General features: G+C 49.5%; 10 protein-coding genes across 10 annotated transcripts; 4 read left to right on the top strand and 6 right to left on the bottom strand.

The window, feature by feature from the left end:
* Positions 1 to 324: 324 nt before the first annotated feature.
* On the bottom strand, positions 325 to 1,530 carry BDR25DRAFT_269074 (uncharacterized protein; the record flags this gene model as incomplete). Its single annotated transcript, XM_033687145.1, has 5 exons — positions 1,174 to 1,530; positions 1,057 to 1,127; positions 606 to 1,009; positions 468 to 539; positions 325 to 421 (listed from the first exon to the last, which is right to left on the bottom strand). Coding segments are annotated over exons 1-5 (939 nt in total), but the record flags the coding sequence as incomplete, so codon positions are not given.
* A 5,867-nt stretch (positions 1,531 to 7,397) lies between these two features.
* Positions 7,398 to 9,038, top strand: BDR25DRAFT_294028 (cytochrome P450; the record flags this gene model as incomplete). Its single annotated transcript, XM_033688759.1, has 2 exons — positions 7,398 to 8,674; positions 8,747 to 9,038. The coding sequence occupies 2 exons, from the start codon at positions 7,398 to 7,400 to the stop codon at positions 9,036 to 9,038; spliced, it is 1,569 nt and encodes a 522-aa protein (XP_033543314.1).
* Positions 9,039 to 9,346: 308 nt separating this feature from the next.
* On the bottom strand, positions 9,347 to 11,710 carry BDR25DRAFT_345655 (SDA1-domain-containing protein; the record flags this gene model as incomplete). Its single annotated transcript, XM_033694071.1, has 3 exons — positions 9,347 to 11,238; positions 11,295 to 11,618; positions 11,664 to 11,710. The coding sequence occupies 3 exons, from the start codon at positions 11,708 to 11,710 to the stop codon at positions 9,360 to 9,362; spliced, it is 2,250 nt and encodes a 749-aa protein (XP_033543313.1). The 3' UTR covers positions 9,347 to 9,359.
* Positions 11,711 to 12,085: 375 nt separating this feature from the next.
* BDR25DRAFT_359797 (uncharacterized protein) lies at positions 12,086 to 12,917 on the bottom strand (the record flags this gene model as incomplete). The annotated part of the gene is made up of 8 exons (XM_033696149.1): positions 12,086 to 12,153; positions 12,250 to 12,324; positions 12,361 to 12,426; positions 12,459 to 12,563; positions 12,599 to 12,644; positions 12,710 to 12,735; positions 12,769 to 12,836; positions 12,880 to 12,917. The coding sequence occupies 8 exons, from the start codon at positions 12,915 to 12,917 to the stop codon at positions 12,086 to 12,088; spliced, it is 492 nt and encodes a 163-aa protein (XP_033543312.1).
* A 71-nt stretch (positions 12,918 to 12,988) lies between these two features.
* On the top strand, positions 12,989 to 14,007 carry BDR25DRAFT_377630 (uncharacterized protein; the record flags this gene model as incomplete). Its single annotated transcript, XM_033697511.1, has 2 exons — positions 12,989 to 13,585; positions 13,648 to 14,007. 2 exons carry the CDS (start codon positions 12,992 to 12,994, stop codon positions 14,005 to 14,007), a joined length of 954 nt encoding a protein of 317 aa, XP_033543311.1.
* A 439-nt stretch (positions 14,008 to 14,446) lies between these two features.
* BDR25DRAFT_336604 (uncharacterized protein) lies at positions 14,447 to 15,573 on the bottom strand (the record flags this gene model as incomplete). Its single annotated transcript, XM_033693116.1, has 2 exons — positions 15,019 to 15,573; positions 14,447 to 14,961 (listed from the first exon to the last, which is right to left on the bottom strand). The coding sequence occupies exons 1-2, from the start codon at positions 15,524 to 15,526 to the stop codon at positions 14,447 to 14,449; spliced, it is 1,023 nt and encodes a 340-aa protein (XP_033543310.1). The 5' UTR covers positions 15,527 to 15,573.
* A 546-nt stretch (positions 15,574 to 16,119) lies between these two features.
* On the top strand, positions 16,120 to 18,540 carry BDR25DRAFT_294020 (amino acid transporter). The gene is made up of 4 exons (XM_033688758.1): positions 16,120 to 17,071; positions 17,133 to 17,332; positions 17,507 to 18,084; positions 18,195 to 18,540. The coding sequence occupies exons 1-4, from the start codon at positions 16,388 to 16,390 to the stop codon at positions 18,416 to 18,418; spliced, it is 1,686 nt and encodes a 561-aa protein (XP_033543309.1). The 5' UTR covers positions 16,120 to 16,387; the 3' UTR covers positions 18,419 to 18,540.
* Positions 18,541 to 18,869: 329 nt separating this feature from the next.
* BDR25DRAFT_237367 (uncharacterized protein) lies at positions 18,870 to 20,117 on the bottom strand (the record flags this gene model as incomplete). Its single annotated transcript, XM_033685587.1, has 1 exon — positions 18,870 to 20,117. The coding sequence occupies one exon, from the start codon at positions 20,115 to 20,117 to the stop codon at positions 18,870 to 18,872; it is 1,248 nt and encodes a 415-aa protein (XP_033543308.1).
* Positions 20,118 to 20,454: 337 nt separating this feature from the next.
* On the bottom strand, positions 20,455 to 22,231 carry BDR25DRAFT_294015 (uncharacterized protein). The gene is made up of 2 exons (XM_033688757.1): positions 21,028 to 22,231; positions 20,455 to 20,975 (listed from the first exon to the last, which is right to left on the bottom strand). Exons 1-2 carry the CDS (start codon positions 22,160 to 22,162, stop codon positions 20,734 to 20,736), a joined length of 1,377 nt encoding a protein of 458 aa, XP_033543307.1. The 5' UTR covers positions 22,163 to 22,231; the 3' UTR covers positions 20,455 to 20,733.
* Positions 22,232 to 23,399: 1,168 nt separating this feature from the next.
* On the top strand, positions 23,400 to 24,662 carry BDR25DRAFT_359792 (uncharacterized protein; the record flags this gene model as incomplete). Its single annotated transcript, XM_033696148.1, has 8 exons — positions 23,400 to 23,578; positions 23,606 to 23,683; positions 23,707 to 23,861; positions 23,911 to 24,034; positions 24,063 to 24,081; positions 24,110 to 24,324; positions 24,361 to 24,443; positions 24,481 to 24,662. 8 exons carry the CDS (start codon positions 23,400 to 23,402, stop codon positions 24,660 to 24,662), a joined length of 1,035 nt encoding a protein of 344 aa, XP_033543306.1.
* Positions 24,663 to 24,827: the final 165 nt, after the last annotated feature.

Genomic DNA, 24,827 nt, shown 5'->3' with positions numbered 1-24,827 from the left:
ACTTTCCGAATCAGACTTGAGAGCTTTCTGCAACTTCCGGGGGCCCTCAAATAACCTCGAGCTTGGCGACTCCGTTGTTAGAGGAAGGGCAGTGAGTCCGCGTGTGCTCGCATCACTTCCTCGGCTCATCAAATCATCCCGATCCTCGACCGTGACGCTCATTCCAGTGTTGACCTTAATGCGATTCAGGGGGACAGGAGAGGTGGTTCCATCTCTGGTTGCGCTTGTAGTTGAGTGACCTGTCGACCAAGGACTGTATTTGCCCCATGGTAATTTTCGGCTCCCAGAACCGGAGTTTCCACTTTGGTTGGCGGAAAGGTTAAAGTAGCGACGGAAGAAGACCTTGAGTGCAGGGGCGGAAGCGCATATTACTCCCAGGTCCGCCTCTAATGCAGTCCATATCCAACCATGGTGGGCGATCCTAAGACTGTCATTCGTAATCCTTTTGATAGATTTGAAGGGCATACCAAGTAATATCGTAAGTGTAGTAGTAGACGTATATAGCATAGTAGGTCCGCATTACTCCACAGACGCATGTCCTGTCAACGTTTAGCTTGTCTCTCCTTGTTAAGCTCCAACCAAGACTATCTCCGGGGCAGACTCACAGTAAGCCTAATGCAAAGATGCCAATGAGTGCAGCTTTTTGTCGTCTCGAAATTTGGAGATTCCACACAAGGAAAATCGGAAGCGCGCATATGAATAGATCCTGCAACGTGCTAATAACCACCACAGAAATAATCTCCACTGCTTCATTGTGGCACTTCAGCTCGTGTGATAATCTCCAAGCAAGGTCAAAGAGGTGCCAGTATGCTTCAATTGGAGAACACGAGAAGACGATGATGAAGACAAAGATGATGCAGTAGCAGACTACAAAAACAATAGATACCCAGACCCAGTACACAAAAGCCTTGCTAATGGTTCCATTCGTGATGCGTCGATAAAAGCAAAGAATAGATATCTTGATGAGCGATGTAGCTACCAAGTAGAGAACCTCGATTGCTAACGTGATCTGGGGAGGGTATTAGAATCGCATCTGCCGAACCCTGGATCACTAACCTGGCGACTAGTTATGAGGGTCCGAGGTGTTTGATCCCAAGCATGCAATTGAAACCCATAGACACTGTTGCCTATGGAAAGTTAGATACATTGTAACGATAGTGACTGAGAACGAACCTAAAATGACTGCTACCGTCAATCCAATGAGAGGAATCATCGCAATTGACATCAGAAGGTCGTCCAATCCAGGATTCTTGGCCACATTCATTCGTGCCCAGATGCGTGCTAGGTATACAGCGCAAGTAATCGCGAGTACGACTATCAACATTATTGACCCAGTCCAGTCCCTCGTCTCCGGGTTGATATAATTCGGTGCTGGCCATTTGTTGATTACGGAAGAGGGAGGGAAGAGACCGCCGGCGCGGGGGAAAAGAACATCAGCTTGACTTAAGATCCCATTCACATCAGCCATGGTGATACTCGAGCCCAACCTCGAGGGTCGCTGTGAGTAGGGTGAAGACGTGAAGTTTAGTTGAGAAGAACAAAGGACGGAGTGCTGACTCTAAAGCTGCAAAAGATCCGGCGATCCTTGACTATAAGGAGCGAGTTGGCTCTTTTCTCTCAAACATTACGAGGAATTGATCCTGAATCAGCCTGCCACCTGCCTCTGGGCGAATCAACGACCAGCGGTAATTGCGCAAAGCCCAAAAGCTCACAAATCTTAAGTGGCCCCCCACCGGAGTTGGGTAACGCATAGTATTCGCATGCACCACGTGTGAAGCGAAGCCAGCTCCTTGCGCTGAGCCAATGGCGCTGCCACAATGAGAATTAATTTAGACGCCTACCCTAGGGTCGCACCGAGAACGGCCGCTTGTGTCTACGATCGATGTGGCGGACACATGGACTGCTTTGAGAACTTCAGTGTTGTTCAGCAAGCATGCTTGGCTAACCGCCCTTGTGAAGCAATCGTCAAGCGCCAAGAGACGAAACTCTGTCGTCGACGGCAGCGGCACCAAATCCTATTGATGGCCAGCTCCTCTGGAGCAAATGTGTTGGGTCTGTGGAATTTAGCGCGCTGTGTGGTGAAGGTTAACCCCCACCGTTTATCCATGATCTGCAGCAGCCCGACTTTCAATGTTTCAGGTAGTTGAGGGCCGCTTCACTTGTCAGATTCAGCTGTCTTACAACGAGTCATCCTCAAGCAGAATATTGGCCGAATGTCCCGCAATTTTTGGATCTTTTTGCAGCTCGGCGGTAAAATGGCAAGCACTCAATGCGGCAAACAACGGTTCCGCCCCGAACAATTGCCGATTTTTAAACATTCCTGACTGAATGCGAATGCGAACGGTTCACCTTGTTTCACAAAGGTTGCGGGTATATAAAGTTCATAATATGGAGGTTTCTCATGGTTTGGCAAAAGCGAAATACGTATCTTTGGTGATTGACTCCTAGAAGCTTTTAAGGTAAATAAACAATGCTTGCAGCGATCTGTCGGCAATCGTCATTGGAAGTCAAGAGTTCTTGGCCAGAGTGCGCAATCCGTCTGAAAGAGGCTCAATCCCCGAGATCTTGCATAGGATTGCGACCGCCCTATGGGCACCGTGTCTTGATCGCAGTACGCCGCAGTACTTGACGTATTCCGAAAAAAATTGTGCGAAACCTTTTCTATAGCAGACTTGCGCGGACATAAACTCTCGTTCCAGCAGTCGCAGTCGGCACTTGACAGCTGTGACTTGTGCTGTGATGAATTTTGCATTATGTTCAAGGGTTCAAGGGTCTAAATGCGAGCGGTCACCCGAAACTCACCATCTCGGCGGGGTGGAGATAGCTCCGGGGAATTTTGATGGCCTTGTGCCACCGTCGCAACGCTTACCTTGATTCATTCGGGGATTGCCGAATGGTGGAACATGACAAAAGAGATAAGGTGACCGCTCGCTGTACGACAGTGTCTAGTGTATGCTTCGAAAATTTGTGTCCAGTGTCTGGTCTTTGAAGCTGCAGAACTACCTGATACGTCCTCAACTTTCGGCGAAGGTTCGTTCCTAAGCTTGAAAAATTGAGCACCTGAGTTGCCCGGCAGGGCAACTTTCTACATCCCTCCTCCTTGTATTCACATTTCTTAGTCAGCTGTTCCAGAAACGCCCTCATAAAACGATCATTGAGGCGCGGGTGAATGTATGCATACTTATCGAATACCCAGTCAACAACCTTCTCAGCAAAGGCAAGCCTCGACAACAGAGGCGCAGCAACCAGTCCCCCCTTCGTACTTTGATGCATCGTGGGTTGCCCACTACATGGATTTCCCGCTTGATGCAGAGTTCCAGCCTGTGAAATTGAAATAACTGGCACGAATAGTGCTGAACAAAACTCTGAGAAACTCTGGGATGTCTATGAAGCTGCACAGGGAGAGAGAGCTGTTTTTCAGACTAACTCACTGAGCGGAGAATACTTTGTTCTCTATTGCAATTGTGCTTGCTGAGACCTTGAACTCCCTTTCAGTGCTCGGAATCGACAGGTGGAGCACCCACAGGTGGCCCACCTGTAGATTCTTAGATCTTACCTGAGTCTCAATGCTATACCTAATCATGTTAATAAACTACCTAATTAGGCAGTGTGGTTGAAGACACTGCTGTGTTCGTATACTACTGCTGGACTAATATATTAGGAGGCCATAAGCAGCGTTAGAAAACTGCATTAGACAATGCTAAGGTTCTATAAGGCTAACCTGTAAGTTATCTTAGGTATACAAGGGTAAAGATCACAATAGGGGATATATTGACTACTCTATGCAGTAAATTCAAATGTTCAGACATCGCACCTGCAGGCACCTGAGAATCTTTAGGTGGGCCACCTGCCACCTGTTGATTCCGAACACTGCTGCCTTTTCTTGTATTAAGGAAGATTTCTCGACAAATTCTACGATGTCTGGATGATCCAGCGGAAAATACCAAGTATTTGGCCATGACTAAATCGGGTGTGCACCTCACGGAAGGAGATCCACTAATTCCCCCGCATCGGGGGTTCGGTTCCTATCTGCCATGGCGGAGGGTACATGCATGCCTCTCGACGATGATAACTGGCGTGCTCAGCCAACATCCATGGAATATCTCACCCAACACTAAAAGGACCATTACTGCTGGGAGAGACTTCCCGTCATCGAACAGCCTTGCTATCAGCGACTACGGAACGCCAGTGAGCAATGATCGACGCTGCTGTACACACTCTTCGCAATCAAAATTACTGAGCCCAGTAGGGTCTCCCTCTGCTACTCCACAAGCTTCATGCCCGCATAGCATTGACAGGCAGTTCTTTGCGCAAGATGTAGCTTAATTTTGGGCGTCGACAGCTTCAACCATGAGTTGCGCTGCAAAAGGTGTAGTTTCGAAGACTTGTTGCAACATATCCTCATTCCACATCATTGTTAGAAGCCTTGTAGTACTCTAATATGCGTGTGCAATTAGCGGCAGAGGACCTTAAGTTTGAATAGGTTTGTAGATTGATATAGGTTGTCGTCGATGCGGAATGATTGATGGAGTATTCCATCGACGGTCCATCCCTATGAGGCTCGAATGTACCGGATATGGTCACGTTAAGATTGGAGTGAATTCGGGTGTTAGAGTACGAGAATTAGATGCGGAAATGCTTTCCAAGCGCAAGGAAAACAGGAAGACATGACGGGAAGTCTACTGGGGAGGTTTCACTCCCGCATGATACAAACACTAGATAAATTCACCAACGGCTAAGTCACTTCAATTTTTCTCTCTTGCACCTATCCTACCCTCTGGATCATGTTCTCAAACAATCACTGCTGCCCTCATTAGACAAGTAGACTTAGTGTCACACATTAATATAGTCGTCTCCCCTAAATTTAACCGTAAATTAGGTGCCTTCTGTTCACAGCATTGCACTTTCACAGTAGAGAGTATCGCAATGCACCAAATATCTTTGTTGAAAATTCTGATAGCATCTTGCGCATTGGCTTTCTCTGATTATGTTCACTAATTCGGGTCCTGCGTTTACCGCCTGCTAAGCACAGCTAGTACTTGGATGGCCACATCATTGTCTGAAATGCGCCCGGCAGGTATCAAAATTCAACAATATTGTAGTCGGTGGTTAGTTTACAACGTGGTGGATGTAATATCAAGGGTGTCCGAGAGTTTCATATGGCATTCTAGCTCAGTGGAATCTAGGCGGAGACCAGCGAAGGAGCGATGATTAGTCAGGACTATGCAGAGCCAGCGCATGACTCTCGTAGCTCGCCATAAATCCGAACCCTCAATGAATCATGCGCAGCCGTGGTTGATGTATTGTGCATGAGCCCACCTTCAATTGTTGATGCAGAGATATGGGGCTATAATATACGCGTGCCAACAGTTCACCTGAGACCGGATTGTCCAAGCAGGAGCAATAGTCGAGCCACTCTAGGCATCAATGGCTAAGAAAGATCAGGCTACCCCCCTAATCAACTCCATGATTTACGCTAACATGCGTTAGGTCAATCAGATGTGCTTCTTATCTCGCCAACCCTGTCTCGAAGGGTTCCCCACCTCCATTTCATGATCACTGCACGCCACGCGAATCTTGATAATTCCAGTTCATATTTATAATAAACCCTTTAAAGCCTAGCTACCCTAGAGTTAAAAGTGACTTAGTACCGATAACGAGTGTCTAAGACTCATTCCTTAAGTGCTCTTGGAACACAAACCACTGTTGGCCACGCCAGGACACTAGTCCCTACGACCAACTCCTATCTCTCCTATCTCCGACATGAGAATCTCCTATAAAGCTTTGCCCGCGGTCAGGCCAACCTAACATCAACAAGGGGCTCTGTAAGGCCACCGACATCAACGTTGATAATATCCGACTGCCGATGATAAGAAATGGGGGATCGATCCCTATACTTCCAGGGCTCTTTCTCTTTTCTCGCATCTTCGTCTTATCATAATTAGAGTCTCCATCATGAGGGAAGGGAGATAGGCTCTAGCTATGATCCTCACCTCGATATATCTAAGTTCCATCAGTCCGCACGCGGCACAAATAATGCCCCTCTCAGGGAGGGTTATGATCACGCCAAGACGAACGGCCACAATCTGTTTCACAATATTCGGTTCCACAATCTTTAGCCTTTTGTTGAGGCGCGCTAGAAACTAGGGTCTTCCAGCCGGACTTCTCTATGCGAAACACTCGAGCGAAGCCTTGTGCATGTCTCATCCTATATTTCTCCATTACGCTGAGCGTACGCCTACATCCAACGCACGATGCATTTCTGCCTGTCGTTGATGATGATCAACCCACTAGTTTGCTTGTACTTCGATGCACTGTGGACAGACGAATGGGGTGAAAAGGGGGCCATGGACTGTCCGGTGAATAATAACTCCCTAATCAGAGGCGGGAATGATGAACCAAGATCTTGTCATACCACAGGATTCCCTAGGCTTTTTTAACAGAGGGCTATGTAGTGCTCGTTATGATTGTGTGACCGCAGTAGAGGTCGTGGAAGTTTGCCGCCTTCCACCCTCCACGTCCTTGCTTGAGGTCCTCCGTTTAGCGGCCGAATCGCCTTCGGAACAGCTGCTCTTGCCTGCTTGTTCTTCCCTTTGCCTTTAGCCTAAGATTTGGGATTGGTTGTAACTCCGTCGTCTTTATCGTCCCCTGTCACATCGAAGAGTTGTCAATAATATGAAACCACGATTGACAGTACATAAACGCAAGGAACAACATGGAATAGAAGCGGTAGGTTCATGGGTTGTATGGCGAAATGTGCATTTGGGCCCGATTAGGTTACATCGGTATCTCTGTTTTTTTATTAGTATTAGCATTCTATAAATAGTGCATGCAACGCCTTCTTAGAGACTGATGTCCACCTATACTATGATCTGTCGGTATACTAATGTACAGCATCCTCAATGGTTTAAGGTGTACCTGTCCATCCAGGTCTTTGTACGTTAAATACCCCACATTCAGCAAATAACATGATATCGAAGTGCAACGGCGTCTTAGCCAACACAGGGTCCGCCGATGGTATGCAGATATTAATGGATGTCGAATCAACCTGCTGAGAGAAGAGAAGGAGAGTAACGTGGACATCTGGAAGTTTGGGAAGAAGGTGATGTTTCCTACTAAAGTGGGATTGAGGGGCATGAATTAGGATTAGCGTCAGGGGTCGGCTTCCTTCAAGGTTCCCCACCGCGTATCCGTGATTGCCACCTGACCGTTTCCGGAAAGGTGTGATTAACCACTCCACATTTTCAAAGCCATGAACTTAACGCCGTTACTTTCTTCTCAACTCCTCAGAGTCAATTCATCGGTTCAAGATCGCTATGCTTTCTCTTTCCCGAATATGGAACGCCAAAATCCCATGGCTCCTCCATCTCGTAGTCCTTGCTATAGGCTTTTACATGATGCATTATCATGGATTACGCCGCTTTCTTCTTGATAACGCCATCATTTATGCCCTCCTAGCCTTCCTCTTAGACGGCGAAGAGTTTCTCAAGGCCATCCAAGACCCGAAAGAGCCGCCGCTTATCCCGCACCATGGTCTCCCCTTCCTAGGGCATGTGGTTGGCATGTTCTGGTATGGCGCGTCCTACTTTGCGCGTGTGAACGAGCGCACCCAATATCCCATCTATACTCTCCAAACTCTCAATGCGCGGACCATCGTAGTGATATCACCCCAGCTTGCAGCGCCCATCCAGCGAGCATCTAAATCTCTCTCCTTCTACGGCATGATTCTAGAAGTCACAAAACGGCTCGTCGACTTTGATGAACCGAGCATGAAAATCATTAGGTACAATTTAGATGGCGAGCTTGGTCATAGTGAAGGCCTGATGATTGAAGCTCATGACATGGTCAATGCTGTACTATCTCCCGGACCAATCCTCAACCAAATGTCTAGTACGCAGCTTGACAAGTTCTCCGAAGTTCTAAACGCATTTGCATCGGGTTCCAATGCGAGCGAGATAAATCTCATGGACTTCGTTAAACAAACCTTCACAATCGCAAACGCATTCACCGTCTATGGTCCTCAAAACCCGTTCGCCATACACCCGTCCCTGGTGCAAAAGTTCTGGGACTACGAAGCTGGCATGATCGGCGTCATGGCCAACATTCTCCCCTGGATAACTGCGCGCAAGCCTTGGGCAGCGCGAAAAGCCGTGAACGCGGCACTCCAAGAATTTGTTGAGAAAGAGCACTACAAAACGGCGTCGCCGTTAATCCAAAAGCGCGTCGCCATCAACCTCAAACACGGCCTCACCACTAAAATGGCCGGCCACGCGGAGCTCATTCTACTCTTTGGGATTCTCGGAAACGCTGTACCAACTACATTCTGGTTCCTCGTCAATGTGTTCGCGCGCCCAGATCTGCTTGCCCAAATCCGCGCCGAGACGATCCAAGCGGTATCCACGTCCTCCGATGGCAATGAAAAAGTAGTTTCAGTAGCAATGCTAAAAACCAAATGCCCCCTTCTCGTTTCCACCTACCGCGAAACCCTCCGCACAATTGCCAATCTCTCCTCCGTCCGACTCGTAACCAACACCCACAACATCACTGCCCCAGGCCACCCTCCATGTCTTCTAAAAAAGGGCTCCATGATCCAAATCGCCAGCGGCGTAATCCACTCCGCCGAAAGCATCTGGGGCGCGAATGCAAAATCTTTCGTGCCCAATCGATTCATCTCGTCCACCACCTCTTCCGAGCAATTTTCAGCCGAGACTGGTGCAGGGAATAGTGCAACTGCGAGTGCAGAAAGAACGGCGTCGCAACTCCCCAAGAATGTGCCGAGTGCTGCATATCGCGCTTTCGGCGGTGGAAGTGTGATATGTCCTGGACGGCATTTCGCGCAGAGTGAGATCTTGGGGTTTATGACGTTGTGTGCGCATATGTTTGAGATAGAGTCTGCGAAGGGCGGGGTGATGGAGTTGCCGACGAGAGATGATGGACGGATTCCTTTGAGTGTGATGAAGCCAGTCAAAGAGCCAATCGTCAAGATTGTGAGGAGGAAGGGGGAGGAAGACGTGGTGTGGAGGCTAGATCTGAATTAATATATCGAGTGAGAGGTGGACGCTGGACCGCATATAAAAGCGTGAGTATTTTAAGGAATATTTAAGGGCAGATAGGATGCTAGCGCCGGGGTTTGGGTATACACTTGGCGATTGTCATAGCGCATATATACTTTCTATGTCTGGGGTTTCGAGGTTAAGATGTTCGTACTTGAAGAACAGATTCCAGCAAACGTATCATCTGAATGCACACCTTTAGGATCACCCCGAACTCAGGTCGCTCGAGGAGACCACTTGAACACATACATTAGGGTATCGATTCCGACTGCCTTTCCAAGTTTTAATCATAACATCTAAGGAAAATTATCCTCTGTTTCCCCTCTTGCCACCACGTTTCTGCCTATCAATATGGCCCCTCAGCGTCTTCCTCACATCCACCAAACTCCTCTTCTGCTTCCCCTTGGCCTTCCCCAATGTCATCAAGAAATTCTTCTTCCTCGCCTTCTCCTTGTTCGTCGTGCTCTTTCCCTCGCCAGCCTTCTTTTCTTTCTTTTTGGCCGTCGTGCTTTGATGATGCTCTTCCTTCTCCTTCTTCGCCATGGCGATCTTCTCCTCCTTGGTAGTCTTCTTCCCAAGTAGTCCAGGTGCTTCGATTTCGGCAGCTGTTAAAGGGTCGTCAGCGTGCCGGGCTGCGAGGGCTTGGCGGCGTTTGTTAGAAGGCATGGAGGATACCACAGAGGAGGCGAGACGGAGTTCTTGGAGCTTTGCGAGGTCGGCGGGAGTCAAAATGCGTGTCGTTGCAAGCTTAGAGATTTTCTTCGCTTCTGGCTCTTTAGATTTTGACCTGTTCTCCTTCTCACCTGCTTCGGGTCCTGGGGTCTCGCTGGCAAGTTTGGCTTTCTTTGCCGGGCGTTCTCTTTCATCTTCAGAATCGCTAATGTTGATGTCTTCGCCGTCACTCTCGACATTAATCCAGCCACCAGATGAATCAGTGTCGTCAGATTCAATATCCCAGTTCTTCCAGTCTTCTGCCTCATCTTCTTCCTCGTCTGTAGGAGCATCGGGGGGTAAACCCTCTTCCTCCCGCTTCTTGCGTCTTTCCTCCTCTTTCCATTTCTCCAGTAACTCAATGCCTTCAATCTCACCTGCCTCCTCCTCACCAAACCTCCGCTCTTTAATTTCCCCGGAACGCAACCCGATGGTAGCATCTTTACCTCTATCTCTCTTCTTCAATAGCTCGGCGCCAACTTCCCTGTAGAGACTTAGAAGACCTTTAGCCGCCATCATGACGCCTTTGTCCTTGCTCTTGCGGTACATGACGAGATCCTGCAGTAAGGTGTCGTTCATGGCCAGTGGTTGCCGCACACAAATCTCTCGGATCGAGTTCAAACCTGCAGCGGCAACTTCTGCTGCCGCTGCTTCAGATACAAACTCGTTTGCAATCTTCTGTATGAGGGGCTCAAGCACGTCTGGAGGAACTAAGCTATGCGTGGATTGGGCGAGACATGCGAGAAATGATGTTACGGAAGCTTGTCGTGGTGTCAGGTACTTTAGAAAATACGAGTATAGTGAGATGACGGTCAGCTTGTGGAGGCCAACAAGACGGGAAACGAGTTGGAGGACGAGGAGTTTAGAGTCGAGGGAGAGTTTTGACTTTGCATTCTGGACATGTCTAGAGAAGAGGGTTTCTGCGAAGCCTTGAGGGTCGTGGAGGAGGTGAAGCGCGGAAAAATTAAGTGGGTGAGGAGCGTTCTTCTTCTTTTCTTTCCGTTTGACTGTTGCAGCGGCTTTTCTTAGTTCCTTCTCTTTCTTTTTCGTCTTCTTGTTAATGTTAGCCTGGTGTCGGAGTTTGCTCATATCGATATTCTCATCGTCATCACTAGACTCATCTGCAGCTTCTTCTCTCTCTTTGTCTCCGCCTAGAAAGAACCGCACACCACCAGTTATAACTTTCTCATTCTCAGCTAGACTAGCTTCCTTCATGATTTCTACAGCCTTGGCATCGGCCCATATCTGCCGTTTCCAGAGCTCGCGCGTTATCTTGACTGCCCATATGCCCTTCTGGGATTCCCTATCTGAGGTGAGGAGATTGTAGAGAACGGTCTGGATTGTGCGATTAAGCTTGTGGTTCGTAGCCTTGGAATTGGACGATCGGAGGTCGGATAAGATCTTAGTGAACAAGAGAGCGCGGAGGGATTTACTTGGAGTAGAGACTAAGATTGGGAACAGAGTGTTCAGGAGTCTGTATATTGCCCAAAGTCAGAGCAGCCCTTAGGGGAAGAGAATGGTTCCTCATACGTCGAAGAATCAATAATGTCTTTATTCCTTAGTAATACCAGGCTCCCAACCATTTTATCCCTTAGCTCCATCTCCACCTCTTCGTGGTGGTGACTCAATATCTGCATCAAGTCCTCCGGAAACCGCGCTGTGATATCGGGATAGCAGTCCGCAACATGAGCGACGAAATCGATCAAGTCTCTGAACGAGACCATGCCAATATCCTCTGTTATGGAGGGATTCTGCATAAATAGCTCCCTGAACGACTCATATTGACTATACTGATTCTGAAAGTCGTCACGGTAGGAGGCTGGATCGCGCCGCACTTTATATTGGAGATTTGATCTAGAAGGGTTTAGGAAGAGCTTAGGGATTACATAGGGTACGTACAAGTCAGCGTCGACTTTCTCGAGAGCACCTACTTTGCGCTTGCCCATTGCAAATATTGTGGAGGGGTAGGCAGCGTGGGAAGGTGAAGAAATTGAAACTGGACTTTTGCGTCAAAATTCCGGAGCGACTATTTTCTGCCGGGGCGGTGAGAAAATTCGGAAGATCATTGTCCCGCTCAACCTCGCTACTCGACCATCAGCCATCTTCGCCACTTTCAGAATCACCATTACGATCCCACTTCAATGGAATCACGGCTCTTGGTTGATCTTTGACTCAGATGACCTTATATGTGTCGAGCCATTCAGTCCTGCTCATCATTGCTTTCTCTCTTGTTGGGCGTTGTCAACAGAAGCGCTCAGAGCTTAATGCCAATATAAACTGTGTTCTTATTTTAGCCTGCTTTACCTAGATGCTGCCCTGCGTTATATGCAGCCCTGCCTTGCGAAGATCGGGCGATCCCAGGATTCCTCGTTATTCTGAAATTGGCTCGCTGTCAGGAATTAATTTCCCATCATGCATTCAAGCAGCTGTCAAAGAATTCAGCAGCACATTAAGTAAGCATCAAGACTTATTAGGGGGAATTAACAGCCAAGGGGCCATCCGCACTCCCCTATTGCTCGCAAGGTGAAGGATAGGGAGAATGGCGCAATCGGCTTGTGAACTGTGGGAGAACGTGAGCAAGCAAGTATAATTCTACTAGTGATAGCGCTCGTTAAAAGGAAATATTGGGCGGAGTCGTACAGTGGCAATTCTTTCACCACGACTTGTCGAGCGTCAGCAGACGTAAACATTGACTCCACAAACCTACGTAGAGCGACTGTGTCTCTTTGACAACGTCTGACCTCTCCACGACTGCGGCCTCGGGCTCTTGCGATTCTTTGATACCACCATAAATCACCACTACCATTTGACAGCAATCTGCCTATCCCCTCCACTTACCGTCAAGGTTTCGGCGACACCGAGCATTGCTCTACCAGCGCCCTTCACATTTCATATAGAGACCGCACTCTCAGCTATATTCTTGTTTAGCCTCTTGTTAGACATACGTAACCTGTTACCACCAGGCCTTTGGCTTTTTAGGGACTCCAATTGTAACTGTGCTAACATTTTTTGTCGTGTTCAGGGTGAGACAGAAACACATAGTGACACCATAAGTTCTCTTTCTCCAACCTCCTACGTCTTCCACGCAACGAACAGCTAGCGAGTGTAATCATACGCAGAAATGCTGTCCGGGGAAAAGATGGCCGGAAACATCACTACTGTCAATGGTTTGTTATCTCCCCACTCTTCTCCAAATGGAATATACTGATTTCCATGCTATTGATATCATGTCATGGTTCGGCAAGCCAGTTGATTGGATTACGCTTTCAGGTCCTCCAATGGATGCATTCGATACATCTTCAGAGTGTAGTAACGACACTGAGAAGAACGTGGACGACACGGAGCCAGCTCTGGATCTACATGGCCGTAAACACATCTCCTTAGGCGGAGATTATCCATATACTGTCTCTAAAAGCCTTGAAGGGGAGAAAGATGGCGAGAATGAGGACAATGACGATTCATGGGATCCCAGCTATTCCGAGCACTCCGTCAGCATGCAGTTTCCCTCACACCCGAACACGACGGTTACTGAGATGTATCTGCGCATGTACCTCCAACAACTTCCGCGCGACCTTCTTCAGGACGAATATGGGAACGAGAACAATGTCATAGCCATCCCGTCTCATCACCTACCAGTGCTTCAATCCAGGATCTGGAACGAGCATCCTCGAAGCCTAGCACCTTCGCCATCTCCTCCAGATAACCTTGCTGCTGTCCTCTCGGATAGCCCCGTGACCACCGTTCCGAAGAGCCCTGTAGCTGTCGTGACCGCTATTCCGGATGTAACCTATGTCCCATATAGTCATCTAGACTGCGCCAAAGTAATAGCAGCCATCGCAGACGATCTTCGCCGTTAAGTGTTCCTATAAACTGACGTTGCTAGCATCTCCCTAACTCCCTAATAGAGAACAGCGTCTTCGTCATTCGAGTCTTCCCACCCGAAACCTGCTCCCATCCTTCGTGCAGCAAAGTTCCGCACGAATACGCCGACTTCAAAGAACGACAGATGGCGATATCCCTCGAGCCTACTGTCGACCTGAGGACTCTTGCCCCACTCAGCCTCCCGCACTTCCCTCCCAAGATGGCTATCTTCGTCCGCGCCAAGGACGACCACCTCGACATCATCCGCGAAATCAACAGAATTGTCGATCGTAAGGACAAGATATTCTGTTTCGAGTGCTTGGTGGACCTCTGGGTCAACCGTGTGTACGCCTGGGCGATTTTAAATCAGCATGCTACTTAGGGGTAGACTACAAGAGGTGATAGAAGATAGATGGCGGAGTGCTCGTCTGGTAATATTCTTGCAGAAATATGTAGTTGTAGTAATGCATTTTTTTTCGGATGCGATAGTACTCCAATAATTGCTTCCACTGCGTGTGCAACTAGTATAATACTGCAACTGCTTTCCTGTTTGTCGATTAGTTTAGCTTCCATCATTCGGGAACCTTGCTATGATTTTGCTCTTAGCATTGCCCCTCCCTCTTCTGTCTAATGTTACAAACCATGATAAAGGTATAACTGTACGAAAGTATCACCTTCCTTCTTGTTATCTAATTCTAGATAGGTTAATGCAAATGGTCCCTTGACAGGATAGCATAATGAGAGCCTTTCAGCTATGGTATAAGTTTAGCTTCTACCCCACCAAACTTTTGCTGGACTGCTCCACTGTCCCAGTCTGTTTATTATACAATCACGTTTATAGCTCTGTTGTCGGCCCACGCCTCCACTGTGTCCTTTAATATTTGCCCTAGATTCGTCATTGTCCGCTCTGCAAACCACGCTAGATGCGGGGTGACGATAATATTCAAACCCTTTGCCTCCTCACTCAAGAGTGGACTGTCCTTTTCTCCTTCCAAGGGCTCCTTCAAGAAGACATCGGTGCCGTAGCCAGCTATCCGGCCTTCCTTTGCAGCATTTACGAGTGCGGCTTCATCGACTATGCCTCCTCGAGAGATGTTTACTATAACGGCGTAGGGTGACATGATGGCAAATTCGGGGGTTGATATAAGGTTCATTGTTTCAGGGCTTCGAGGGAGGGAGAGGACGAGCACAGTGCTTTTGCGCAGGACGTCTTCGAACGGCACGCGATTCTCATGGCCACCAATGGGAGGCAGGACCGGTGTCGATGCTGGAGATTTGCGCGCTGCGACAAGGATTTGCATTCCCAGCGCGCGGCCAACCTTTGCGATACGTTTCCCTAAACATTATGTCATCTACATTCGCTCCTTCCGTCGTCGCATCTCTCCCAGCATACCTAATGCCCCATAGCCAACCACCCCCATAACCTCATCCCCACAGCTCAGCGGCGGTCTCCCATCCGCAAACCGCAAATAACCGCTCAGACTCTTCTTCTCTATCCATTCACTTGGCACCTTCCTCGTCAATGCATCCAGCATCACCGTCCTACGCCTGGTCGCAAAGTAGAGACCAATCGCATGCTCGCTGACGGAATCGAGATTCGCTGCAGGGCAATTTGTCACTCTTATCCCTCTCTTTTTGCAGGCTCCGAGGTCGATGGGGTCGGTGCCCGCCGCCATGACGGCGATGAGGCGGAGCTTTGGGGTTACATCTTCCGCAAGAAGTGCAGCGGAGATTCTCATCGTCGTGACGATGATGATCGTAGCATCTTTAACCCTTTCGCGAAGTTTTTCGGGCTCAGGGCGGTCGTACGCGATGAGGTTGTACGTTGTTGGTGGGGGGAAAGTGAATTGCGACGGCAGGGGTTGGTGGATGCGCTCCAGCGCGACGATTTCATGATGCATGATGGCTGACGACAATTCAGAATCGGCCCGCTGTTTCGTGATCCGAGTGTGGGACGATGGAGGCAGTGGGAGTGCTGCATTAGGATATGCTTTCCTTCTGATATGAACTAAAGCTTCCTATCTTAAGGACTGGGTCTCTCATGTCGCTACTAGTTCGGAATCAATCTTTAGTAGGGCGCGTTCCGATCTGATGGAAGAGCACTCCCCACTACACGCAACTCTCGAGCGTCAATCCACATTTCAAACTAAGGTTCTAGTTGTCAGACACGTACTCTAATTTCTTTGCTCAAAACTATCATCAAATGCCAATTAGTAATTCCAGACCCCGGCCAATGACAGCCACCAGGTCGTTAGACGCATGAATGAAGCGGGAACATCAATCCCACACAAGCCCTGCAGCCACTGATGCAGTCCACCGTTACTCCCAAGTTACATCTCCATCGAAACTCCCAAGGCAAATACCCCCTTTCCATTGAATATCCACTTTGAGTAATCCCTCAACCTTCCGTGCTATGACACTCCAGGCTAGCCTGTCCCAATGCCCAAGCTCGGGATCCTCGGCCAAACTCGCGGATACTCCAACAGCGGTGCTGCCGATATCTGGACCGTGATACGGGCCTGCCAAGGAGCGGGCTACAAACTCTTTCTGGACTCGCGGCGTCTCGGTTTGCATCCAACTTCCTAATGCTTGGTAGCGGGCCCGGACTCTGCATCGCCTGACGTTTGGATGCAGGAGCTCAAAATCACCGATCGCGCAGCAACCGAGGGAGAAGTCTTTTGTGCCTTCATGTTTTAAAGGATTTCTTTTCCTTAACCCTGGTTTCTACCCCTCCTGTTTGCAAATCGTGATACGATCGAACCATGGCCGATCCATCGACTGGGACCCAGACCTACGGGACACAGGCAAATGCATATGCAGCCGAGAACGACGTCCACCGACGCGGCTCTGCAGGCAAAGAGCGGAAGTTGAGTCTAACGGGCAAAACGAATCTGGGTGAAGATGGCGGGCACAATTCTGCAGACGACCTTTTGGCTGCCATGGGCTATAAGTCCGAACTCGTGCGATCAAGATCAACCCTCCAAGTCGCTTTCATGTCCTTCGTCCTGGCATCCATTCCCTACGGTCTAGCAACAACGTTCTACTATCCTCTTGTTGGGGGGGGCCCTGCGAACATCGTTTGGGGATGGGTCACTGTCTCCATCATCATTCTCTGCGTTGCCATTTCTTTGGGAGAAATCACGTCTGTGTATCCAACAGCCGGAGGAGTGTACTATCAGACTTTCATGCTTTCCCCACCCAGCTATCGAAGAATCGCGTCCTGGATTTGCGGATGGTCTTTTGTGGTGGGAAACATCACCATCACTCTCGCCGTAAATTTTGGAACCACTTTATTTCTAGCGGCATGTATCAATGTCTTCGAAAGTGCCCCCGGCGTCGGCATCTTCGCAGGCGAACCTTACCAAATCTTCCTAATCTTTGTTGGAATTACATTGCTCTGCAATGCCGTATCTGCGCTTGGAAACCGCTGGTTGCCTCTCCTAGATGTGAGAAATGAATCCCTCTCTCGCGCAAGTGTCCGAATGCCGATGCTTATCGTGTGTATAGACATTCGCCATTTTCTGGACTTTTGCAGGCCTTATCTGCATTGTGGTGTGTGTGCTTGCCATTGCGAAACAGGGCCGTCATAACGGCTCTTATGTGTTTGGCGAATTCAATCCCATCTCCGGATGGCCAGCGGGATGGTCATTTTGTGTCGGACTTCTGCAGGCTGCCTATGCGACTTCGAGTACTGGCATGATTATCTCGTGAGAACGCCCGCTCGCCAGCCCTTCTCAACCAATGCACCATTCCCATATCCCAAAACGACAGCTTCCCTTGCGGCTATTTTCTCCCTCTCTTCAACGCAACCCTCCGTCCCCAAGCAGCACTCCGGCAACGGTAACATCCCACTTTCCAAACCCCAGCTAACCCACCCACAGAATGTGTGAAGAAGTCGAACAACCCGCAACCCAGGTCCCCAAAGCCATGGTCGGCACCATCATCCTCAACACCTTCGCAGGCCTCGTCTTCCTCATCCCCCTCCTCTTTGTTATGCCAGACCAAGCGTACCTCGCCTCCCTCCTCTCCGCGCAACCCGTTCCCCCGATCCTTAAATCCGCTGTAGGTTCCGCGGGCGGGGCCTTCGGCCTCCTCGTCCCGCTCCTCGTTCTCGCCATCTTCTGTGGCATTGGTTGCACAACGGCCGCATCGCGCTGTACATGGGCATTCGCGCGCGACGGTGCAATTCCCGGGTCGAAGTGGTGGCGGGCTGTGAACGAGAATCTCGATGTGCCGCTGAATGCTATGATGTTGAGTATGGTTGTGCAAATATTGCTGGGAGTTATATATTTTGGTTCTGCTGCCGCGTTTAATGCGTTCTCAGGTGTTGGTGTGATTTGCTTGACGTTGAGTTATGCGGTGCCGATTGCGGTGTCGCTGGCGGGTGGGAGGAGACATATTGCTGAAGGCAGTTTTAATCTAGGCGTTTTTGGTGTGGTGTGTAATGTCATCGCGCTATGTAAGCTTCCCCCGTCCTCATTCCCCCCTCAAGCCCTCTTCCCCCTACTCCATCCCCACTGCGCATAGCCTCTTCCCCTCCCACCACCTATTTCGTACTAACAATCCTAGGCTGGTCCGCCCTAGCAATCCCCCTGTTCTGCATGCCATCCGCCATCCCGGTTGCCGCCGAAACCATGAACTATGCATCCGTTGTCTTCTTCGCTTTCTTCGTTATCTCAGGCGCTTGGTATTTCATCTGGGGGAAGAAGAATTATCAAGGTCCGCCTACGCATGAAGATGCCGTGCTAGAGGCGAGACGGGCGAGTGTTATTAGCCATAAGTCGCAGAATTAAGGGAAGGGGTGAGTTAGGTTTGAGGTGGCAGGGGGAGTCTTGTAGGGTTTGTGTGTACGATTGGATTAGATAGCATAGTTTTTTTATGTATTTTTTTTATCGTAGGAAGAGGTCGACGGAGCCTGAAGATGTAGCGCAAAGTATAGTATAGGATCTGTCTGCATTCTACAGCCCTGATTCTTGTGGTTTCGGAAGTCTTTGTCTAAGAGAGCGAGATCGGCAGGAAGCTCGTCCTAGGTCCTGGACCATATAGTACAAACATAGGTATGGATCAACTACGGATGGAGCACGTAGGTCCGCACGACAAAACTCTCGATCTCACTCTCAGCCTCACTCTCAGATATATTTTCTCCATCTTTCATCTAATCCATAAAGTCAGTATTCCGGTCCAACCCCCTTATCCAATCCCTAGAACCCATTTTCTACGTCCCAAGTCTGTCTTTCTCCCTCCCTATATATCCGAAACCCCACCTCCGGGCCACGCATCTCCCTCACCCTCACCCTCACCCTCCAAGAACGCCCTCAAACACTCCATCTCCTCCCTATCCTCTTCCACATTAACAACACGATCAATAGCGCCCTCATCCCATGCAAACCCATACCAGAGCAACACACCCACATCCTTCGCCAACATGACATCATTAATTCGGTCCTGGATACCTGGCGCGTATGATACCAACGTCTCCCAAAAAAGCTTGCGTAACTGGGGCGCGGAGGTGTAGTATCGGAAGACTGGGACTGGAGGGGAGGGATCTGAGATGATGGCATTGGGATTGGGGTTAGGGATGGGCTGCATGTCTAGATATCCAAGAAAATGCTCAAGCCCATAAAAACAGGTTCCAAAGGGAAGATACTCTGCCTCTGCCCAGTCTACTACGCCTTGCAGAGCCCAGGTCTCAGGATCGAGCATGATGTTCGAGGGAATTAAATCGCCATGATTTAAGACAATCGGATAATCTCGAAGTTCTAGCAACTGTGCAAGCGTATCCGCTGCTCGGGCGCGCAAGCTTGCGTGTGGTAGCAAGAGAGACAACTTCTTGAGCTTAGGGATGAGGCGAGCGCCGACATTGCCGCTGCACTGGGATAAGAGGAATTCCGGTGTTTCGGCGAGTGGGGAGTCGGCTCGTATGGTCCGAGGACTTGGATTTGAACTTGTTGAGGGATGAGAGGGTGAGGGTGCCGGCCATGCTTTTGCGAGGAAGATGGCGAGAGACTTGATGAGGGTGGCTTGTTTGTCGTAGGCTGAGGGGTTAAGGGTGCCAGTGTGCGGTCGCTGGTGGGAGAATGGGATGCCGGGGATCTTGTCGAGTTGGAAGGCGTGTAATGGACATGGTAGATTGCAGGCGAGGGGCTGAACAGAGGGTGCAAGTGGACCGTATGTTTGTACGGCGGCGTGTGTGAGAGTGAGGTCAAGTGTATGCTGTGGAGGACGGAGCTGAACGATGAAGCTGGGGAGATTGCGGATTCGTATGCGGCCGGCAATGTCTGTCGAAAGCGGTTCCTCCCAGTTATGCAGTGAAGACGCCACACTTTTCCCCGACGGCGATACCAATATGGTAAAACTGCAATATCCCTGGTTCTTAGACTCTTCTACTTTATATCTTGGATACAAATCCCGCACTATTCTTAAACATAAATCGCGATGCTCTTCTTCTAGCCCCATCCGCTTCCAGAAGCTCAGCTGCAAGTTCGGCGACATCTTTGATGTGGTAAACCAACGGAAACGAGCAACATTGGCATAGAAGATGCTGGCAAGGAATGATGGAAACGCATGTCGCGCAGCTCTGAAGGCAAGATTGGAGGTCCAGATGGAGCGTGTTAACTCAAGCCGAGTGGGTTGAGTGGCTGATGTAAGGGTGGAGGAGTGATGCTCAATGGTGGGAGGGAAAGGCTGTTGGTTCGCTAGGATGGTGCACGTGGGAGACGCCAGAGGATTGTAGTGTGGGGTGCAGGTAGCATGCGACGAGTTCGAAAGCAAGAGTTCATTCGCAGCAACGTGCTTGTGTCCGGGGGAACACTGGAAAAGACGATGCAGCAATTCCAAGAACAGTATTAATAAGAACCGTTTAAGCCAATCTATGCAACCCAGTCGGTCATGCCCACGACTACAATGCCAGTCCCCGCGATGCAGCAAAAGCAATATGCACAAGACCGCCCGTAACGTACCAACGAAGTAGCCAAGCGATATCGCCTGGGCCTCAAGTACTTCGCTGTAACAAAATCCGACTCCATGAAGGAAATTCGTTCTCAATTCATCCTATGAGAAATGGCGTGAATTGGAAGTGGGGATCCAGAGCTGAGAGAATCGATGTCCTCTACAATTCCTTCTTCAGGAAATGCTCTGGCGCATGGCTAGTCTCATAATCGACATGAACATAAGCACGCTCGACATCTGGCAAGCTTTCGAGTTTCATCTGGAGCTCTTCCGCTACGTCGTGCGTCGCACGCAATGATTCTTCGGGGTCCATTACAATGTCGACCTCGACGATCAATCGAGGACCCGAATGGTAGGCGCGGACGGTGTCAATTTGCCTCACGAAAGGGGAGTGTGTCATGGCTATAACTGTCAGAACATTGGGTTGATGGGAGGGAGAGGAGGCAAGGCGTACATATGTAGGTAATCAATTGAAGCGTGTTAGTATCGGCAGTGACTCCAATGAGCAATTGGAACTCTGAGTAGGCAGTGCGCATCCACAGGAAGATGATGAGGGTCGACAGGATGACAGCTCCCATCGGATCCAGCCACCAAATGAGCTTCGCACCTCCAACCGAAGTGAGAATACCAAAGCCGTTGATAAACAAGTCGTTGCGGTGGTCTTCCCAAAGAATTCGGACCTGTGAGTACATGTTCCGCAGAGCCCAGCAATACAGGAATAAGGAGAACTTGGTGGCGAATGCGATGCCCACGGCGATGACGGATGGAAGATGGAACTGCTTGGTGTCCTGCTTCGAGTTGTGTACTGCCAAATCCCGAATCGACTCAACGATTAGCACGACAGAGACAGTGACCATGAGAAAGCAGAAGAATATGTTTCCCGCAGTCTCGATCCGGGCCTTCCCAGAGGGGAATTTGCGGCCGTCGACGCGCTTGACGGCCCGAGCGCACAGGATCAAGGTAAGGTTTGACATAGGATCAAATAGAGAGTCGGCCATGGTTGTGAACAGGGACAGCGACTGTGATGAGGCCGCGGCGTACAGCTGCAATGCTGCGAGGATAATATTGGCGACGAAGCTACCAATTACAGCGATCCGATATTTGAGGTGATTGGCACCCTCTTCCTCCTTTGCATCACGGCGGTGGTCGTCAACGGGCTTCAGTAACCGCTCGATATTCTCATTCTGGGCCTCGTAGAACTTCTCTAGCTTCCTCGCTTGGTAGGCCTTCTTGTTCAATGTGATGGGGCCGCAGCCATCACGCTTCTTGGAGGTATTCGCTCTTATCTCGGCAAGTTCACTCTCTGGCTTCAGGGCAGCCGCGAGGCGGTAGGGGTCGTTGTCGGGTGTGTACTGGGGGAGCGATTGGCTCTCGACATCGCTCTCGTGGCTGTGTCCGTGACGGGCAACGGGATCGTGGTTGTCTGGCGCCTTAGACGTCTCTATCGCGGTGCTGGTGCCGCAGAGGGCCGCATCGGAGACGGAGGCTGCCGGGTGGGGGCTGGCAGTCCGTTCCGATCTGTGCGGGTGTGCATGAAACGGGCTCGGTTTCATCGAAATGGCCCTATGGACATCGGGTTCAGAACTCATGATGCTGCACAAGAAAGTCGATATCGAACAGGGAGGGGGAAGAATGACGGCGGCCAATATCACTACGCCAGCAGCCGTGGGAAGTTAACCCCAAGCCCGAGGCGAAGAACGGCGCTTTCATGAAAAGTGAATGCCAAGCCACTGTGGCGCAGAATATCGAGGTCTTTGCCAGTGACGTAGACCGTAATCACTTTACTACGACTACAGCATGTTATCACATAACGTGGAACACGGCTAGGGTGGTGTCTATCTTCTAGATGTGTTGCTAGAATCAGGAAGAGTATTAACAGAATACAAGCTTCTGTTCTATACTGCTCCTATCACGCTCCACATTAGGTGATAAGATGCGTACAACGGATTGTATTACTACATCTGCAAGTCGCTCCATGCATGCTAGTCTATCGTGCCCCTCCGAAAACAGTCCTTCTTCTTCGTAAATTTCCTTTACTCTTCGCAATGGGGGATGCTCCAGATTCCCGCCTCGTTCCGCCTCTCTCTCACTGACTGCAATCTAGCGGAGCCATTAGCATGTGCTAGACACACACTGAGGGCCGAGCACTACTCTGGCGAGTATGCTCAGCGAAGAGCCTACTACTTGAAATGACATGCATTGTTGCTTCAGCCGCTCGAAGAAACTCTTCACTGCGTAAGTGGCATGCGTCCGCCGCTCGTCTCTTTCCGATTCCGCCTCCTAGAGAACACACTTTAGCTACCTCACCATGTAAAGAGGAGTAAATCAATACACTCACTTGCGATAGCCCTGTCGGCTTTGGCCCTGTTTGAAAATCGCGAATAACAACGGTCCCTCTTTCCGTATCCACAAAGAAGTAGTACCATCCCTCTCACTATCGGAGTAGCAAGCGTCAGTACATGCGGTGGGATATCTCCAGACTCTTTCATAGGCTCTACGCGCGTCTGGCATATTCCCCGGCAAAGTCTACTGTCGCCATGCTTTCGAAGATGTGATGTGGATCCTACAAGTCATCTCGTCGCACGAAATGTAGATAGAGGATGAGATCAACCGCCGCGTTGTTCTTGTGAAGACATGCGAGGTACTCCCGAGTGATTTCGGAGACAACGACACTAAGAATCTGCGGTGAAGGATTGCATTACAGAAAGAAACTTCCATTTCCTCATTTCACAATACGATAGCAAGACAATAAGATGTTAAGAGCTGTGCTCTAATCAAAGATGTTCCCGTTTATCACACATTCGACGATTTTCTATAGTCGTCGTGATGATCCTCATATCGTTAATCATATGGGCTGTTTTTTCCTTTGGCCTTCGGGTAGAAGGGCAAACTGTATTCGCGCATTTTATGGTACGTTTCCAAACATATACACTCAACTATATCGTTAGGGAACCCCTAACACACTTCCTCAACCTTAGATTGGCAGCACAGCAAACTATACTATAGTGATCTCCAAATCGACATCCGCCTAGCGCAGAAGCCCACATCGATGGCTTCGCACTACACATAGCCTACAACGATGACCCCAATGACGAAAGCATCAATACCATGTTACAAGCGGCCGAATCCATAGGCTTCAAGCTTATCTTCTCCTTCTCTTATGCCGGAAACGGGCCTTGGCCAAAAGACGAGAGCCCTGGCTCCGCACCAAATTAGACCAAAATCAAACAGAAATCCGGTGCGTTCTTCGTACCATCATATTCGCCTCCCGGAGCGAAGAAAGCCGTGGTGACGGGTGTGGTTGATGGGCTTTTTAGCTGCGCTGCTTGGCCTGAAGGTCCTAGTTCAATACTCACCGAGATCGAAGCTTCCTACAAGGAGTTTCTGGCTGGAAGTGCGTACATGATGCCGGTATCCCCCTGGTTCTTTACGAAGATGCCCGGGTATAACAAGATTTGGTTGTAGGGAGGACATGATCTTTGGTACGAGCGCTGGAACCAGATATGGTGTTTCAAGCCCAAGAGATTATCTCATAGAATGACTACGGGGAGTCGCATCATATTGGTCCTATCCTGGAACAAGCTATGGTGGCATTTGACACCTGTAAGGCCCCTTTCAACTATGCGCTTGGACGGTCGCATGACGCACGACGCCAATTTCTGCCTTATGATATTGATATGTACAAAGGCGGTACGCCCGCAATTACGAAAGAAGAGTTCACTGCTTGGTATCACCTCAATCACGGGCGTGCGTGTTCAACGGGCGGAACGATATGAAATACGGCCAGCCAGCTACAAAAAGAGGCGAACTCGTCAGACTTTGCGCCGGATCAAGTCTTCTATTCTGCCCTACTTATCAGAAAGTTGTACAGTGAGGGTCAAGATCGGGGCATCGGACTGAATGATAGGGGAGTGGGACGATATACCCGACCACAATGTTGGTTCTTGGCACGGAAGTGTTCCATTAGCGGCCTCACCCGGAGAAGTCACGGTTGATATATCCCAAGGGTCTGAAACCGTCCTTGGTCTGACAGGGAAGGATCAGGGTTCCCAACCGTACGTACTACGAGTCGTAGTATACGACCCGTAACAGTCACGTGAGCCGTTGAAACGTAGGAGAGATATAAGTTGTAACGTATGACTGGAGGAGCGCCCATTACAGACTGTAGTACGTCTTAAAAAGGCAACTTTTTCTACTAAAATAGGACCTAATTAAACATATGTAGGATTATGTTAAAAGCATGTTTAAAGTTAT

This window comes from Lindgomyces ingoldianus (assembly GCF_010093535.1).
Source record: "Lindgomyces ingoldianus strain ATCC 200398 unplaced genomic scaffold BDR25scaffold_34, whole genome shotgun sequence".
Taxonomy (NCBI): domain Eukaryota; kingdom Fungi; phylum Ascomycota; class Dothideomycetes; order Pleosporales; family Lindgomycetaceae; genus Lindgomyces; species Lindgomyces ingoldianus.
This window is presented reverse-complemented; position numbering and strand designations above follow the sequence as displayed.

Coding starts and splice junctions, on each gene's coding strand:
- BDR25DRAFT_294020 (XM_033688758.1), top strand. CDS start 16,388: ATGGCCGATCCATCGACTGGGACCCAGACCTACGGGACACAGGCAAAT. Junction 17,072..17,132: donor GCTGGTTGCCTCTCCTAGAT/GTGAGAAATGAA, acceptor TCGTGTGTATAG/ACATTCGCCATTTTCTGGAC. Junction 17,333..17,506: donor AGTACTGGCATGATTATCTC/GTGAGAACGCCC, acceptor ACCCACCCACAG/AATGTGTGAAGAAGTCGAAC.
- BDR25DRAFT_294015 (XM_033688757.1), bottom strand. CDS start 22,162: ATGAGTTCTGAACCCGATGTCCATAGGGCCATTTCGATGAAACCGAGC. Junction 20,976..21,027: donor TCAATTGATTACCTACATAT/GTACGCCTTGCC, acceptor TGACAGTTATAG/CCATGACACACTCCCCTTTC.